The 17,987-nt window shown below is 36.9% G+C and overlaps 1 protein-coding gene across 12 annotated transcripts in view; it reads right to left on the bottom strand.

Moving 5' to 3' along the window:
* The window catches only part of AGTPBP1 (ATP/GTP binding carboxypeptidase 1), a 76,362-nt gene that overhangs the window by 15,455 nt on the left and 42,920 nt on the right, over positions 1-17,987 (bottom strand). For 7 of the 12 annotated variants that reach the window (XM_052775726.1, XM_052775724.1, XM_052775725.1 and 4 more), the window contains 6 exons: positions 13,151-13,304; positions 12,209-12,389; positions 10,652-10,781; positions 10,155-10,286; positions 8,361-8,537; positions 2,760-2,920 (listed from right to left, as the gene is read on the bottom strand). In XM_052775726.1, the coding sequence (XP_052631686.1) occupies positions 2,760-2,920; positions 8,361-8,537; positions 10,155-10,286; positions 10,652-10,781; positions 12,209-12,389; positions 13,151-13,304 (935 nt within the window). Of the gene's footprint in view, positions 1-511; positions 538-2,759; positions 2,921-4,411; positions 4,714-8,360; positions 8,538-10,154; positions 10,287-10,651; positions 10,782-12,208; positions 12,390-13,150; positions 13,305-17,987 lie in introns of those variants that run through there. The other 5 variants (XR_008233333.1, XR_008233334.1, XR_008233335.1 and 2 more) reach the window with 5 other exon arrangements.

Genomic DNA, 17,987 nt, shown 5'->3' with positions numbered 1-17,987 from the left:
CCTAAAGTCTAGAGTGACTTTTCCTCGTAATTTAAGGCCATTACTCCTGGACCTGTCTGCCCTAGAGAGAACAGACTCTTTGTGTCTGTCTTCTCGTATTTGAAGGCAGCTGTCATGTTCTTTTCTCCTTCTCCATCCCCTAGTTTTCCTCTTCATTTTGATAAAGGCCTTGTGAGGAAAATTGTAATCAAAACGATTAATTTTATTTGCTGTAGTAAGACTTACTCTATCATAAAGATGGAATTCTATCTGGTAATTCCTCTCAAGAGCTTTACAGTATAAAACATTGCCCCTTGCTCCCCAGCTTTATTTCAAGGAATATATCTATCTGAGACGCACTACAGAACTTTTTTCAAGCATCTACACACTTCCTGACCAGTTAACATTTTTCACTTCTCAAGTTCTGGTCTCTTTTGTCAACGCTTACATCTCATCCCAAAGAACAACTCAAATGTCTATCAGACAGTAAGCTCCTCGTGTATTTAAGAAGAATTCTAAACAGATTACTTACCTTCAGATGATACATATCCAGAACCCCTGGCAACACATATAAAACAATACATAAGCAAATAAAGTTTTTTCTCCTTAGGCTGGTCCCTGTCCATGATACAAAACCCACTGAATCTGTGTTTTCCTAATTCAAAAGCTTAGGACAAGAGAGCTGCTTTCCATAGTTACCTGATGATCAGCTACCTCGGCCCCCCAGCATAACAACAGTGGAAGCAGATTTTCTGTGCTAACATCCCTGTAGTATTGCTCATTAAACTACTATGCTACACAAATGGACAAGTAAGAGACTTTTTAGAGCAAAGCAGATAATTCCATTAATTCATTCTAATGGTCAACTTTTCAACAAATACAAGGAATAAAAGAAAAAGAGTTCAAGACTCTTCACAGTTTACCCCTACCCCCCCCCTGCTCTTTTTTTTTTAAACACACTATAGAGATAGCAGAATATGGTTTTACACTTGCAAAACCAAGGACACTGATATTTTATTTATACTTTCAAACTATATCTTACAAGGCTGATAGTAATTCATACAACATCAAGTGAAAATTTTGAGTGATACATTGAACAGTAATGTTACAAATGCTGAGTGCTGCTACCATTGTTTTGGTACTGTTACATTAGTACAGTAAAAAACACTGTGGCATTCCTCACAATTAAAATACTGCATTTTGCCTGCACTGGAGACACCATGCTAATGCCACTCCAACAGTTGTAAAGCACTGTCTGCTTTTTTCAGCATCTGCCATATGACTCTCTCCCAGTGAGCCTACCTGCACTTCAGTGAGGCTTACACACTGGTGGGGGTGGGTTACTCCAAAGCCACCTTCTGATCCTATCTCTTCCAGGAATCACTAACTTGGCCTTACCCAAGCAGAAAACTTGATCTGACAGTAAGAATCTGGCCATTACAAGCATGCTAAAACTGTACTAGTGAGTAAATGATACTGGGGGATCCAGCCGTCACTGGAGTGACAGATATCTATACATCACAGCTGCTTTTCATACACTTTTAACCACTTCCTTCAGACACTCTCCTATTGTTACTCCTATTGTTCTTATCACCTTTTAGCTTATACTTCACTTTTCATTACTACGTGTAAAAGCTAAGCATGAACGCAAGCTCCAGCCTTTCTCAGTTGTCCACATTCTGATAACACTTATGTGTTTAAATGCTGGAACTAAACATCACCTTCCCCTTACACAGGGTACCACAGATGCTCTCCCATATCTCTGCTGGTTTTGCATGGTCTACAGAGAAATTGCTCATTAGTCTAGCATCTACTAAAAGTCTTAGTCTCAAGAACCCCCTTGTTGCAGTTGCACAAAAACAATAATATATTTTGTCCCCAAATTTCCACTGTATTGCTTTAGCTAAGTTGGAGCTACAGCCAAGGCCACTATAAAAACATTTTTGGCTCCAAGTATGCCAAGTGGTAACATTATAGTGTGTAAATCTTACTTCTTTCTAATTTAATGCTTTTCTGAAGTCTGGAATTCTGCAACTCTGCTTTATTTAATCTCTAACCAGATTTTCAGAAAGAGATGCTTGTACATTTGAAATCACTTATTTACTGTGCATCCCCAATTACTATGTACATGTGCATACTTCCATAACTAATTACATGAACAGAAATATGCACTAGTATGCATACTTTTGCAAGCCTATCTAGAGCTTTAAGAATTGACAACCTCATAAGCTAGCTACTGAGCAGATACAATACATTTCTTTTGTGACCCGAACATTATTTCACACATTTTAAGTTCTTTAAATGTTGTTATATATCTCTACCAGAGAGGAAAAAAGAAAAAAAAATTTGGAAGAAAAACTTACAGTTCTTAGAGTGCTTTAACTCACATACTTTAAGCCTGTCTAAATACATTTTTAATACTGTAGCCAGTAATAAAAAAAGAAAAAAAAAATGCTCTCAAAGAAACAATTGAGACCTAAGACCTACTGAGTTTTACTGCATATAGTAACTCCCTGATGACATTAAAATGGCCAGTGTTTATCCCAGCAACAAATGTGACATATAGTCTAACTCTGTATTTATTGTTTTCTTTAAAAGCTTCAAGTAATTGAATTAACAAAATACATCTCCAATATATTCAGATTATTGTTACACTAACAGGTCAAACACATCAACATTATTTTTTATGAGTGAAAGAACATTTTTGAGAGAATCTTTACATCATTTGAGAAACTGCAATTCCCCCCCCCAAAAAAGTAAAAACAATAAATGTGTACTACCTCGTCACTTTACAGCTTGACTCAATCAGCTCATTTTCAATATCCAACAGACTAGAAGGCAGATTGTATTCCAAAGGTGAGGCCATTCTTTTTAAACGCAGTAAGCCAACACAAAACTTTGCTCCCATCTCCTCCAGTTCTCTTGTCCCTATCTGCAATCCCTAATTTAAAAATAAGAATTAAATATTCAAAATAGGTACATGCAGATGGACCCACACATACTACAGAATTACTATGTAAAACACATTTCATTATTTTATTTAATATACTCTCTTGCTCTAAAGACAGAACAAGTAAGAACCGTAAACACTTAGCAAGAGTATCAGAGAAAACTCAATAACCACATGACTCCTCTAAGGCTGAACAGACATTTCTGGACACAACCATATTTCTTTGGAGCTTCCTAGTCTACACTTCTAGCACATCAATATTAACAGGACTTTACCCAGTGGCATTGGAAGAGAGACAGAGATCATGTCCGCGTTTATAAGTATAAATTATTTTAAAAACCTGAGACAGAATTTATAAAAAGGAATTCCAAATACTAAGATTTCAAATACAAGATTTTTCAACAGAAGTTCCATTAGAATGAAAAAAAAATGAGTGAATTCATACTTTAGCTGTGATCAAGTTCATTGCTATGTTCTGACGCAGAAGTAAGACTATTTAAGGCAACAAAGTAACTCCTTGACACAAACACCTCTTCCCCTCCTATAAGTGACAGGCTGTATGTGTTAATTCTGAAAGCATTTATTCACACATTTAGTAATTAAAAACAACAAACAAAGTATGAAAAGCAATAGCTGTTTTCTAACTTGAATGATATACCAAGGCATTTTCCTCTGCAAAGAGTATTTAGGAGGCAGAACTTATGTAATATTCTCTGAGTTTACATATGCGATAAAGCCTCCCACCAGATAATTCTACACTTTTAATTTAGCCAGCAGTGCAGTACGTAGGGACAGAACCTCTGACCTCAACTACTTTATGAAAAGAATGATAATCCAGTGTGACCCTTAACAATTATGGAACTGGCTAGTACCGACTGTATATACACTAACAAATTCAATGTCACAAGCCAGCTCAATCTACCCCTTTGCAACTTCTGTATCTCAGGAGAATTTAGAAGGATTTTAGTTTGGATCTTCTAAGCCTCTTAAGGTAAAGGGTAGTTAAAAAGGAGCTTTGACAAAACAAGGAGGGAAGCAGAACCAAGAATTGGTGGTAAGCTAAGTCATCAAGTAGGAAAACACATGAAGCAAAAAGAATGGAGTAGAAGTTTTTTTTACTAAAAGCTAAAAACCACACACACAAGCTTTGTGTATGTTGCTGCACTGACTGTATTTTAAAATGCAAGGTTTAAAAAAAAGTGTTATGCTGCTCCAGAAACGGCACAGTCCGCACATTCTTCATGTACTTCTGTTTTGAACATACGCACGCTTAATAAATAGAAAGATTGTGATTTTATTTTTCTTGCTAGTTCTGTTTTTTCCCCTTGGTTTTATTCATGAACAAGGTGCTTTTTAGTAACAAGAAAACTAATGCTATATTCACTAAACAGTGCCATCCTCCAGCCAAATGGTACAGCAACTTGCTAGCAGTGAACAAGAGTTGGATATTTGAGTATTATTGTTAATAGTAGTACTACTTACCTCTTTTATAATGCTTTTGTGCTGTAGCTTTCAAAGCACTTTATTAATAAAGGAAGAATTATCCTCACTTTACTGATGGAGAAATGGAGGCAGAGAGGGTTGAAGCGATTTGCACAGTGTCTCACAGCATGTCACTGACCCCGCTGGGAACAGAAATCAGTTCTCCTCACTCCCAGTGCAGTACCTTATCCACAGAGGCCAATTTTTTGTTTTTGTTTTGTATTTGTTTGCACGTCAGTAACATTCGAAGACCCCAATCATAGCTGGGGCTCCACTACGCTAATCACAGGAAGACACAGTCCCTGCCCCAAAGAGATTAAAATAACATTAAGGACAAGAGGCAACAAGTATGGAGAAGAGGAAGGAGAAGGGTAACAGTAATCTCACTGTTACACAGGTTACTAATGTGCACAACTTGATGGTTTAGAAACTTTTCCAATCATTGTCTACATCTGTTGCTGAAGAAGTTACAGTTAGTTGGCAGATTCCTTATAAGACAGTATAACAGGAGTGCTCTAAGTTGAAAATGGACAAGAGTACAGTATAAAAGAAAGTGCAAAGACAATTGTTAGAAAGATAAATAGCGTGTGCATGTTCCACGGCTGCTATTGTCACCACAGCAGAAAGAGGATATAACCGAAGAGAGACCTAAATAGATCAGACCGAAGGTGGATAACTGTGAAACAAAGTTTGAACAATAAAGTCTGAACTTACTATACCGAAGGGTCTACATTCTTGTGGTAAAAGTTCATGCCAAAGTCTAGATTTGCTTCTGCCATTTCTTTAAATCATAATGGAGAATGCAATACCACACAGCTGCCAAATACCAAATTTCTTAAGCCATAGTTATTCTTCCATCAGCCAAATCTCTTAATTTCCATGAAACAAGAGACCCAAAGGCTGTTTCAGGAAATAATAACAAGCAGTTGCCCTAACTAATGGACCGGAGGTGAAGTCCATTGTCACGGAAGCCTTGATTACACTCCTCTTCTTGATCTTCTAATCACCTTCAACTGTTGTTATAGCACTTTTAACTGTGGCATATTAAAGTTCCTTAAGTGTTAAAGCATTGCTTTGAAGCACAAGCAACCTGGAAGTAGCTGCCTTTTTTTTTTTTTTTAAAACATGCACCAAATTTCATTTGTTTTTCTTTACATTTTATACAACTGTTTCTTCTAGACAGTAACATTTTAGATGGCTGGTTGAAGTCTTCCTTACTAAGCACATCATGAAAATACCTTCACATGAATAGAGTATTTTGGTGATGAACTTTGCTACCTGAAAGTAAAGATACACAACAAAGGCACAACGGACTGTGACCTCAAGCTGAGAAGAATATTCCTGTAATATGTACTTAATAAATTGAAAACAGCCATACTAAGATTTGCAGAAGTCAGTTGGACAGTAAAACATCATCTTGTTCTTCTGCTTGCTTATTCAGCAGAGGTTACAAAGATGTGATCATTTCTGATAGCTCAAAATATAGAGACTGAAGAATCGTGGTAACTGACCAAGTTTGTTGACTGAATCCTTATCTCCTGAAGTCTTCTCTTTATGTGCCCCATAAAATTGCCAGATAACAAAATCTTTTCAATTAACTTAAAAATTAAGCAATACTCCCAAACTTATTAATCTCCAATCAGGAAAGGGATTGATTTCAGTTTTCAGGTGGTTTGAATTATTGAAGAAATTGTTCTTTTGTCTGGCATCTTAATTATCCTCCACAGTAGATCTTGGGAACATCTTTTCAACTGAACATTTGCTTTTCAGTATCTTGAATCACAGATGACTGAGCAATATTTGCAGCACTAATTCTCAATGTACTACAAAGACCCCACAAAAGCAGTTAAAACAAGATTGGTTCCAGAGATAACTCTGTCACCAGGGATCCTAAATTCAGGTAAGAATTGCTAACTTCAGTTCAACAGCTTCCTGGCTGGCAATAGTGTAGCATCACTGTTGTCTGAGTACAATAAAAAAGAAAAACTGATGTTCTGATATTCCCCAGCTTTGGCAAAGACTCGGCATTTCTTCCACAAAGAACAGAATTGTTGAGTAATCCTCTTTGTGCTTTGAACAAAATTCAGTGATGATGCCAAACCAGAAGACTGGAAAAGTGCTTCAGACCTTTACACTACACACAGTCCAGTCCCTCAGATCCAAAGTGTCATGTCCTTTGGGGTGGGAAGTAGGAGGGGAAGGAATTTCTACAGTTTAATTCCTCTCTGTGTTTTGAAATAACCCACTATGAAATATGTCATCTAATTTATACTGCAAGTTTATTTACAGAGTTGCTGGCCCCACTCCCTCCACACACAAAAAAAAAGGATGACTGAGCCTTTTCACCTCTTTGACCTTCTCATTAGACAAATGTTGCTCTTTTCTTGTTCTGTCTAGTCACCTTGGCCTTTTACATACATTGTCTTAGTAAGTCTGAGCATTATCATAGTGAGGAAAAAATGAAGAATCTTCCCCTATGTTCAAAGGATGACTAAGTCCTCACAAATTGCTTTATTCCAAATAAAATGAATGACACAACAGCAATCTGATCTCATAAGCTAGTTTCTATTACAGAGAGGAATGCTCTTCCCTTTTGAGTAAATGATTTTTCCACAGAATTCAGCCATTTTTTTCCACCCTTACTGAAGAAGGGCTTTGCAGGTTAAGCATCTTGAAAGTTTGTCCACAAAGAACCTTCAATTCACCTTTCTTAAGAACTTTTGTAGGAACACTGCTAAAGCCATGAAGTTCAGGTTTAAGAATTTTCTGAAAGTTTCAAAATAAGCAAGTTGGATAAGTTACCATTTTTTGAAGGTCCATAATGATGTCATCTGAGGAATAATGGAATATTCTGACAATAGCTGGAATAATTTTATCAATTGACAAAATTAACTCATTCATTTAGTAGTTACAGACCTAGTGAAATTCCCACCAAAATATATTTTCCTTCTGTATAGGGAGATAAGCATGGGTGTTGGAGCATATATTAATACATTAAATATACCCGGTTCCAACATTTTTTTTTTTGTTCCTGCCCCCTCCCCGGCCTTGATCCCAGCCTTCTGATCCTCTTTGTCGAGCACCTTATGTGAGGCTTGTGGTCATTTTCTTGATTTGCATTCCTAAATTCTGTTTTCAAGCAGAGGAAACCGTGACTTCTTTCATGAATGTTCATTCTGAGAACTTGCTTCAATTTGTAGCTAAATTTAACCCAGTGACAGAAGTTGAAAATCAGATGTTAGGGTGGTGGTTCTCCTTTTTTTCCCCTATGAGTATTTTCTTTGAAATAAGTTTTCTGCTAGTGAGAAACTATGAACAGGGTCACCTTTTGTTTTCAAATATCCAGCCCTGTTAACACTTTTGAAGGAGACAGATTGAAAACAAGTTTTAAGTCAAGAAGTCAAAAACAACTATGATGAGTTCAGAGATGTGTAATTTGTAGTTCTGGTAATCTGATATGAAAGTGTTTTGATTTATAAGCCTTTTTCTGCAGCTCCACAGGAAAATCCTGTAAGGGACACTACTAAGTATCTGGTGAAGAGCCATGAACTGCCATGGTGAAGCTGAAATTGCCATTTGTAAAGGAAATTTTTATTCTAGTATTGGCGTTTATTACTACCCAATTTTAATAACCTACTGGAAAGAACAGTTCTGATTTTTTTAACTACATGCATACATGCATATGTATTACAAGCAATAATTAATACTAATCTTGTTAAAACAGCCAATCAGCACAACATATTGGGGGGGTGTTAAGTGACATATGAAGACTGTTATGCAACCTATAATATTGTAAATTATGTAATTTCACTCTAACATTAGTGTACACAGATCTTAGAAGAGTTTTAGAAGTTTAAAGCAAGCAAGCAAGCGGGGTTATACAACAAGATACCAATGCAAATTGAAGAAATTATAAAGCAAGAACAGTTTAAGAGATGTATTTTCTTACCTTATATTTGCCCTGGTCACATCCACATAACGTGCTTTCCATTGTGTAGCTCCTTTGTACTCCTATCTCTCTCCAGACAACAACTCTCGCTGTTGATTCCTTGGACCTTTCCACTACAAAGCTGCAGCTGCCCATGCAGAATGCTGGGGCAGTTTGACTCAGGATCTTGGGCAGTGCCTGCAGGACAGCAATTTGAGAAATACAGTGATTCTTTTATTTCACTTATGGAAGCAGGGGGGAGGGGAATATGCAATCACAAACTGTTACCAAAAAAATTGCTGCAATTTGAATTAAAAGAACAAGAATGAAAGCATTTCTCCATCTTGAGTTTTCAAAACCCACTGTGTGTTCAAGTGACAACAGGTTTGCTATTTCCTACTTATTAAAATACTCTTTTTCAGATTCAATCACTAAAATTGTTAGTCATATGGGTAAGAAACAGGATACAAAAGAGTTCTTCAGGTGATCACCATCTCCTAATTCACCGAGCTAACTTTGCTCAAATTAAGCTTACTACATACACCATATAATTAATTTAATTCAGTTTCAGACTGGTTCAACAATCCAATCTGCAGACCTAACACAGGCACTATTTTATTAATACATAAAATTTGTTCATATTCAACACAGCACTAGGTGCATGTTTAACTTCAAGAACATGAATCAAAGTTCAATATAACTGTTTACATGACAGCTTTGGAAAAAGACAAGAAACTGTTAGGTATTTGACTAATGCTAAATGACTACATTCTTTCCAGCTTTTATTTGTACCAGTTAAGCCAAAACACATGACCACTTTGAATTTACTATTTCAGTAGTACATATACAATTATTGGTGTAAGCTTGCCCAAACATTTCAGTCTGCCTTTTTGAAACCAAAAGGCTTTTTCCCACAACTCTTATTGACTAGTCTTCTGCGTGCTATGGTAGTGCAGGCTGAAGTGACAAAACCCCATAAAAACGTGTTGAGCAGCAGACATGAACAGCATTGAACTCAGCATCCAGGAAATCGCACAAGAAAAATCAAGGAGAGATAAGATTTTTTTTTTAAGCGAGGGAAATTTGAGGAAAAAAATCCGAAAACATCTGCACTCATTTACACTCACGGATGCATAACAACCGTTTTGTCGTGCGTTCACATACTTCTCAAGCTTAACTCTGCGTCTCCTCAAAAAAACACGGGGTTTGGACGCATTAGGCTGCACAGATTTGCAGTTACCACAAGGCGGCAGTGGAGTTACACAAAAGAAAGAACGCAATTCTTTACATCTTTTGGAATTTTTGAAAGCTTATACAATGCAGTGGATGCTGTTTGTGCAAGTTTATTATGTATATTTATTAGGGCCACATGCCTTAACTACACATCTTTACAAGAGGAACTTTGCCTATTTCCATACACAAAAATGAGTATTTCTCAGAGCAATTCAGTATTTTTTATTTTCTTGTTGCTAGAATATTGTTTGCCATGCTTAAATGACTCTTTTTTCATCCAGTAATTATAAATGCACAGAAGCATATTTTCCATGTATTTACTATAATGGTGATGTTGAACACGGAAAAGCATGTATTGGTACAAAGACCCCCAAAAATAAAGCACTCCACTGCTGTGTTAGTATACAACAATTAAAGCTCTCAACATACTCTGAAGTACGCTCACAAACTAAAAAGAGATCATTCTAAATAAGTCTGCTTATGCTTTAAAGTCACTATGTGCCCAGAATAATATTGGGAAGTTATTTGAAAAGTATATTCCAAATTCATGCCAAGTCAAAAAGGCACAAATACCAAACTTACCCTGTAACCGGGGTCTTCAATCAGGTCACAAGAGGCAGCATTAACATTGGTGTGCCACATTGTCTCTTTGATGCTGCAACCATACATAAATACATTCTTTTTACGAGAGTGACCATGATAATCACAGTAGACCTACAATAAATCATTTGGTAAAATAAGCCAAGGCATATAGAATTCACATTTTATAAAAGTAATAGAAGGACAAACAAAAATTTTTATTTGTACCATTGAAAGCTCCAAAGAATTGGGAAATACAACTCCTTATATAACTAACTTGTGCATTAAGACAAAAAACGTAGGATTCATCTAAGGAAGGTTTAACTTTCTACCCTAGCAAAGGAAACGGATTTACATCTAAAAGTTTGCAGAAGACCAGTTCTCCAAGTCAAGTTTAAGTGTGACACAGTTTACGAGACCGTATTAAAATTTTTACTTTACAGACTAGCTACATAGGCAAGGTTAAAAAGATTCAGGATTGCTTACACACACATACTCACCAAAGGTAAACGCTTTATAGCAGCCAGATATTGCAGTAACCCTTTAGCATGGTAAATAGTGGGATGCAGATCTGGATTTGGATTTTGCCACTGTCTGTTTAAATCTTCTCCACTTAAAGAGCAACGGTGGCTATTGTGGGGGGGTGGAAAAACGCATGATGTAGTCTGTATTATCATACTTTTAAATAAGCCTCCCCCCCACCTCAAGTTTTCCTCATCACCACTGCTCCTTTGGAAGGAGTCTGGTAAGAAACAAACTTCAGTTTTCTAATGTGCCAAATAATAGAAATGCTTGAGGTTTTTTAAGTTATGTTACAGAAAAACTAAAAATAAGTTAGAAGTAGCTTCTTATAGGAAGTCAATTGTAATCTTGCTTATTTGCTGTTGAAACTGAAGGCTTATGATCCTATTCAAATGCTAGTTTGAAATCAGTAATTTTGAATATATTGTATCTCTACAGTTTTGGTGTCTTGACTTCTGTAATATAAGACTAATGTCAACCAGAATTCTGAGACTTGAAACATGAAGTTGTTAGGAGACAAGTAGCTGTGAGAAAAACAAGACAGACAAAAAAACCCAAAACCAATCAAAAAAACCCAGCAAACAAAGATCGATCATCTCTGTATTCTGTCAACTATCAGCAAGAACTTTTAAACCTGCAGAAATTCATGTTTGTGCAGTCATCTTCAGTACCTTTGTCTTTAGCTTGTGTCTGCTGGGACAGATTTCTCAACTGTCCCTGTATTAAACTTTCACTTGTATTCTGAATTATTTAATTCCAGGTATTCTGTTATATACATGCTTTTACATTTATAAAGACAGGGTTCTACTCAAATCCATAATAGGTTTGATTTTTATCATTTTATTTACAAAACCTTTTAAAATACTACCCATATCTAGGAAAGAAGGAACTGTAGAATCACCATACCAAAATTTCCATTTTATATAATTTCCTGTAAATATAGACTGCTGAATGCTTACTCATAGCAGTATCAAAAGGTTCTGAAATATCCCTTAAATTTATTAAGAAAAGCAGTAGTAAGTGAAAGAATTACCATCAATAACTTGAAATCAGGATACTCTTACCCTTTCTCTTGCACACTTATTAACTTTCCCCCTTTTAAAATAGCATTTGACAACAGCCATTTCCCTAAGATACAAGGACTGTTCTTTTTCATGAGAACAATGAACTTGTTTAGCTTTTCCTAAAAGCAGCTGTGCTCTCATATAACACTGGACACCTATCTAAGACTGTAGTTCAAAGACAATTAAAATGCCATGACAAATCACCTAGGAATGATTATCATCCACGAACAACTGAAAATACTTTTTATAAAACTGAAATTCATGGAACGATACATCTGCCCTTAAAAAGCCAAAAAATGGAAAAGTCCTAGCCACTTGTAAGTGTTGGGTTTTTTTTTTTTTTCATATTAAGTATTACATTTGTATGTTTCTGGGATTAGTTTAGGTTTGGGGGGTTTTTGGTTTTTTAAGATAACAGATGCAAAGACTTAGAAGTACAGATTACATACTTGTGAGTAAACTTATGCTTACTTTCCATTGATGACACCATCTGGATTGAGCATAGGAATAATTTTGAAAATATAAGATTCTCGTAAACATTGGGCGCTTGGATTATTGCTCATAAGGTATTCCAGCGTTCCCTTCATAACCCAGCTTGCATTAGTCTCTCCAGGATGTACACGAGCAGATAGGAAAACATAAGGACGATTCCCTAGAAGAAGTATGCATAGAAGTTGCAAAATATGATTCAAGCTAAGTAACCAGTTTGTTAATTGAAAAAAGAGGCAATAGCCAGCTTCATTTATTACAATGCAAAATACAGTATCTGGGAGTTGAGTATTATTGAGTATCAGCATTATTGATAGATCTTGCCAGAATATTATTATAAGGACTGCTCATTACAGAACTGTCACAATGGAGCTTTCAATTCAATCAGACAATTACACAGTCACAACTAGTTTGAGCTGGCAATTATGATATGACGACTTTGATGGCTTTTTTTCCAATAGGCAAGAAAAATATGGGGGTGGAGGAACAAACCAGGAATGCTGTCATAACTAAAGTTCACTTCAGATTGCAGTAGCTTAGATACTGGCTTTATAAAAGATTTTTTGACAAGCAAATAACCTGAGCATTTGGAGAAAAAAGTTAGTCAGAAGTCAGGTGTTCTTTTCCAAGAATTGCTGGCTGCAAAATGTAACACAGAAAAGTATCTAGCAACTAGGTTAAAATATATGAATATATATACGCTTATATATCCAGATATAAATATCCTTATTTAGGATATTTAGGATTAAATATTATTTAATACAAAGCAAATCCTGAACATTGACACCTCCTAATTTCAGGAAATTCATTAACCTTATTTTACATTTTTATTTTTACAATGTACAACAGTCAATACTAAATTTTGTTCATAAAGACCTAGTTTTACATTATTTTCCATTGATGAGAAAAAAAAGTCTTACTTACTGAACTGACAGATATGTTCATAGTAATTGGACTCTGGCATGGCTGTAATAGTGACTAAGGGACAACTGTTGCCAGCCAGGGTCTCACAGAGAACGTCTTGTCGAAAATATATCTGTTGAGGGTTGTGCATAGATTCCAGCTTCTGAAGATGCATCTTCATCCCAAAAATCATGAAAAAATACTTCAAATCTTTTGCAGTCACATATCACAGCATATTCCACAAGTACTATTTAATCAATCTTTCTTTTTGTTGTTCTAAACAATGTTCAAGTTTCCATCATAATTTTGACCATGAAATACCATTCTCTACATCTCTGACTGACTGAATAATTCTCTATAAAGAGTCTGTTTTTCCGTCTGCTTCAAGGAATATGAAGGCACAGAGGGTACATTATTTTCTACCAGATGATACAGTAGGGCTACGTGGAAGGTAAGAACTTCTGCTTCACTAAGGTTATCTGGTCAGGGACCTTTTTCAGTACAAAAGAAGATACCAAAGGGAGAAGCAACAGACAGGAACAAACAAACAATCCTGGTAGATGAAACATAACAGAAACAATAGCAAAGACCAAAGTCTCAAGTCTCTAACTGATTCTCTAACTGATAGGCCATTAAGAATCTACAGGCAAAGCTTTGGAGAGGGCCACCTGAGGAACAAGGAGGAAACAAGAGGAACACAAGGATGTGGGATATTCAAGGGGGGCCTGTGGGACTATACAAAACTTATGCACCTGATCCCTACAGTCTGCCTTTAGCTATTGTTGGAAAATAACTCTCAGATTTACAACAGTCTGAGAGGCAGGACAGTCTGAACCTCCCCTTTGCTCTCCATTAGGATGCATCCTGAAATACTGGAATAAGTTTGGTGGGGATCCCCTAACAAAGAGAAAATTAAAAGAATACTGCAGTCAATGGTGGCCGATGTATAAACTGGGTGATGGGGAAAAATGGCCAGGGACAGGGACTTTGAATTATAATACTATTTTGCAACTTATGTTATTTTGCAGAAGACAGGATAAATGGGATGAGATCCCATATGTGGATTTGGTTTTTTTCTTTAAGAAATGATCACAAAATAAGAAAAAAAGTGTAAATCATTGATATCTGATTCAAATGTTTTGATGCTGACGGAGGATAAAAAGAAATTGCCTCGCTGTTGTTCTGCCTGTAGTATTGGGAAGAGGTGTTTGAAAGTGGACAGTGAAGAAGAGGATGTGCAATTGATGGTTTCCCCAGGAAGAGACCAGGACAGTGTAATTGCAAATAGGGAGAGAAGCAGTGAAGTAAGCTAGGGATTTAGTCCTATTGCAGGCAGAACTTGGGCACAGCAGAATCCTGTGATTCAGGCTCTGTTATGCCAGGTGGTGGGGCCAGATGGAATACCTGTGTATGTGAAAGTCCCTTTTTCAACCTCAGATTTAATGAATTGGAAGGAGTCTGCTGGATCATATCCAGAAAATGTGTTATTGGGCATTTCAAATGACAATTGAGAATCACAACCCAGACTGGAAGGATATACAGGTGTTACTTAATACTTCACTTCTCCCTGAGGAAAAGAGAGTGGTATTGGAAAAAGCTCAGGAAGAAAATACGAAATTGAGTAACAGAGAAGGTCCAGAATGTTTTGTGCTGACACAAGAACCTGACTAGAATCCTAATTTGGGAGCGGGACGGCTAATGATTAAGCAGTATCAACAGCTGATTCTATATGGAGTGAAACATTGAGTCCCCAGACCCAAAAAACTCACAAAGCTGTATCAGGTAGCACAGGGTAAAAATGAGGACCCATTTGCTTTTTGTGAAAGATTATGCAAAACGGCTCGGAAACGGACTGATTTAGATGCAAAGGAGGCGGCTAACAAAGTAACATTTACCACCTTGTTTGTGTGGCAGTCAGCAGCAGACATAAGAAGGAAGCTGCAAAAGGTAGATGGTATGTCAGGAATGACGATCTCGACTGAGATTGCTTATAAGGTGTATAATAACAGAGAAGAGTTAGAAAAAAAAAGAAAAACAAAAGGAGAAACTAAGAGATCAGAAGGAAAATGCTGCAATTTTGGCAGCCGCATTCACCCAAGTGCAAATCTCATTTCAGGGAAGAGGTTTTCTGAGAGGACAAGGGCATGACAGAGGACAGAGAGCAGGAAGAAATACAGGGAGTAGAATCCCTTTGAGGAAAGATCAGTGTGCAATGTGTAAGGAAAAGGGACATTGGAAAAAAGAGTGTTCAAAGAAACAACTAACTAATAGGACACCCCCATCTGTACCCATTCTGGAGGCAGACCTGTTTATAAATGGTACAGGAGATTCAGATTGACGGGGACCAGGGCTTGAGAAATTAGTTTCCTCAGCTGAACTCCTGGTTTCAGTTAAGCTGGGGAATGAGACAGTTAAATTTCTAGTCGATACAGGAGCAACATATTCTGTACTAAATAGTTGTAAAGGACCTATGAGTAAATTCTCTATGTCAGTGATTGGTGCCACGGGAAAATGGGAAATCGGACCTTTCTTTCAACCAATTAAGTGTGAAAGTGGAAACAAAGTACTTACACATGAATTTTTGTATATGCCAGAATGTCCCCTACATTCAGAAGGGATTTATTGAATAAATTGGGAGCACACATAACTTTTGATCTGAGTAAAGTCTGAGTACATATTCCGCAAAATAATGCCTGGGAGGCACAAGTATATGTGTTACAGGAATTGTCAGAAACAAAGAATGTTGAAAATAAGGAAGGACAAATTGAAGCCCCCTCTGAAATCATGAATGCAGTGATTTCTTTTGTCTGGGCAACTGAGAAACCTGGAAGAGCCAAATCAGCAGAACTGGTAAAAGTGGAACTGAAACCAGGAGTGAAGCCAGTAAGACAAAAACAATACCCCATGCAACTGGAAGCTCAGGTTGGACTAGAGCCTATAACTAAAAATTTTTTAAAATATGGACTGCTGCAAGAGTGTCAGTCTGAATGTAATATCCCGATCTTGCCTGTTAAAAAGTCACATTCACAGGAGTATTGGTTAGTACAAGATCTAAGAACTATTAATCAAATAGTGATTGATGTACATCCAGTGGCACCTAACACACTCTGTTAACAACAATAGTTGATTCAAATGTTTATGTTACAGTGTTGGACTTAAAAGACACTTTCTTTTGCATTCCATTGGATGAACAAAGTCAGAAACTGTTTGCCTTTGAGTGGGAGAGCCCTGTAATGGGACGCAAAATGCAGTTATGCTGGACGGTGCTTCCTCAAGGATTCAAAAATAGTCCTACAATTTTTGGTAATGTATTGGCAAAAGAACTGGAACAATGGCAAGGTAAAAAGTCTACCACTACCTTGCTACAATACGTAGATGATATCTTGTTGGGAGCAGACATGGCTGAAGAATGTAAAGACACAACTATTGATTTATTGAATTTTCTAGGATTGGCAGGATACAAAGTGTCACAAAAGAAAGCGCAAATTATGCAGAAAAATATGATTTATCTTGGATCTGAAATACCCCAAGGAGAAAGGAAACTAGGAGTTGAGAGAAAAGAGGTGATTTGCCAAATCGCGCACACCCCCCCCCATCAAAAGAGAACTCGGGGGATTTCTGGGAATGGCCAGATGGTGTCACCTGTGGATACCTAATTTTGGATTAATGGCTAAACCTTTGTATGAAGCTGTTAAGGGACCAGGAGAGTTACTGGAATGGACTCCAGAATGCTGAAAAGGATTTGATGAAATAAAAATCACCCTTATGAGTGCTCCTGCCTTAGGCCTTCCGAATGTAACAAAACCTTTTAAACTTTATGTACATGAGAGAGTACATGAGGCACTGGGAGCGCTTGCACAAACTTTGGGAGACTGGAAAAAAACAGTAGCTTACTTTTCAGAACAATTAGATAAGGTAAGCTCTGGATGGCCAGGATGCCTGACAGCAGTGGCAGCTGCTGTATTGCTAATACAAGAGGCACAAAAATTGACTTTGGGACAGAAAATAACTGTTTATGTGCCATATGCTGTTGTAGCAGTGCTGGAACAGAAAGGACATAACTGGTTATCTCCAAGCAGAATGGTACAATACCAAGCAATATTGCTCAAACAGGAAGATATAGCAATGAAAGTGTCCAGCACCCTGAATCTAGCATCATTATTACCTCTACATGAAAAGGAGGGATTGGCACATGATTGTCTACAAACTATTGAACAAGTGTACTCTAGTCGTTCAGACCTGAAGGATACTCCTTTACAGGATCCTGACTGGGAGCTATTCACTGATGGAAGTAGCTTCGTTGTGAGAGGAGAATGGAAGGCTGGATATGCTGTTGTTACTTTAGAAGAAGAAATAGAAGCAAAACCACTGCCCGTGAATACATCTGCTCAAAAGGCTGAATTAATTGCTTTAACTTGAACCTTGGAATTATCCAAAGGAAAACAAGTTAATATATATACTGATTCAAAATACGCCTTTGGTGTAATATATGCTTATGGTGCTATCTGGAAAGAAAGAGGATTGTTACCTTCACAAGAAAACCCTGTAAAATACAGCAAAGGAATTATGAATCTTCTTGAAGCAGTTTATAATCCTAGAGATACAAGTAATACACTGCAAAGCACATCAATCTGGACCAACTGATGTGATTAAAGGAAGCTGAAAAGCACATGAGGCTGCAAAAAGAATTGCTCTATCAGCAACAATGGCAACTCTAGTTCGAAAAAGAATTTTAAAAATTGACACTCTTAAATATACAGAAAAGGAAAACAAGCTGGCTGAATTGTTAGAGTGTATAAAGACTGCCAAAGGATGGTGGGTAACAACAATTGGACAATGTGACTCCACAGATAATGAA

This window comes from Harpia harpyja, chromosome Z (assembly GCF_026419915.1).
Source record: "Harpia harpyja isolate bHarHar1 chromosome Z, bHarHar1 primary haplotype, whole genome shotgun sequence".
NCBI classification, from domain to species: Eukaryota; Metazoa; Chordata; class Aves; order Accipitriformes; family Accipitridae; genus Harpia; species Harpia harpyja.
The sequence above is the reverse complement of the archived record's forward strand: the minus strand, read 5'-3'. Positions and strand labels throughout refer to the sequence as shown.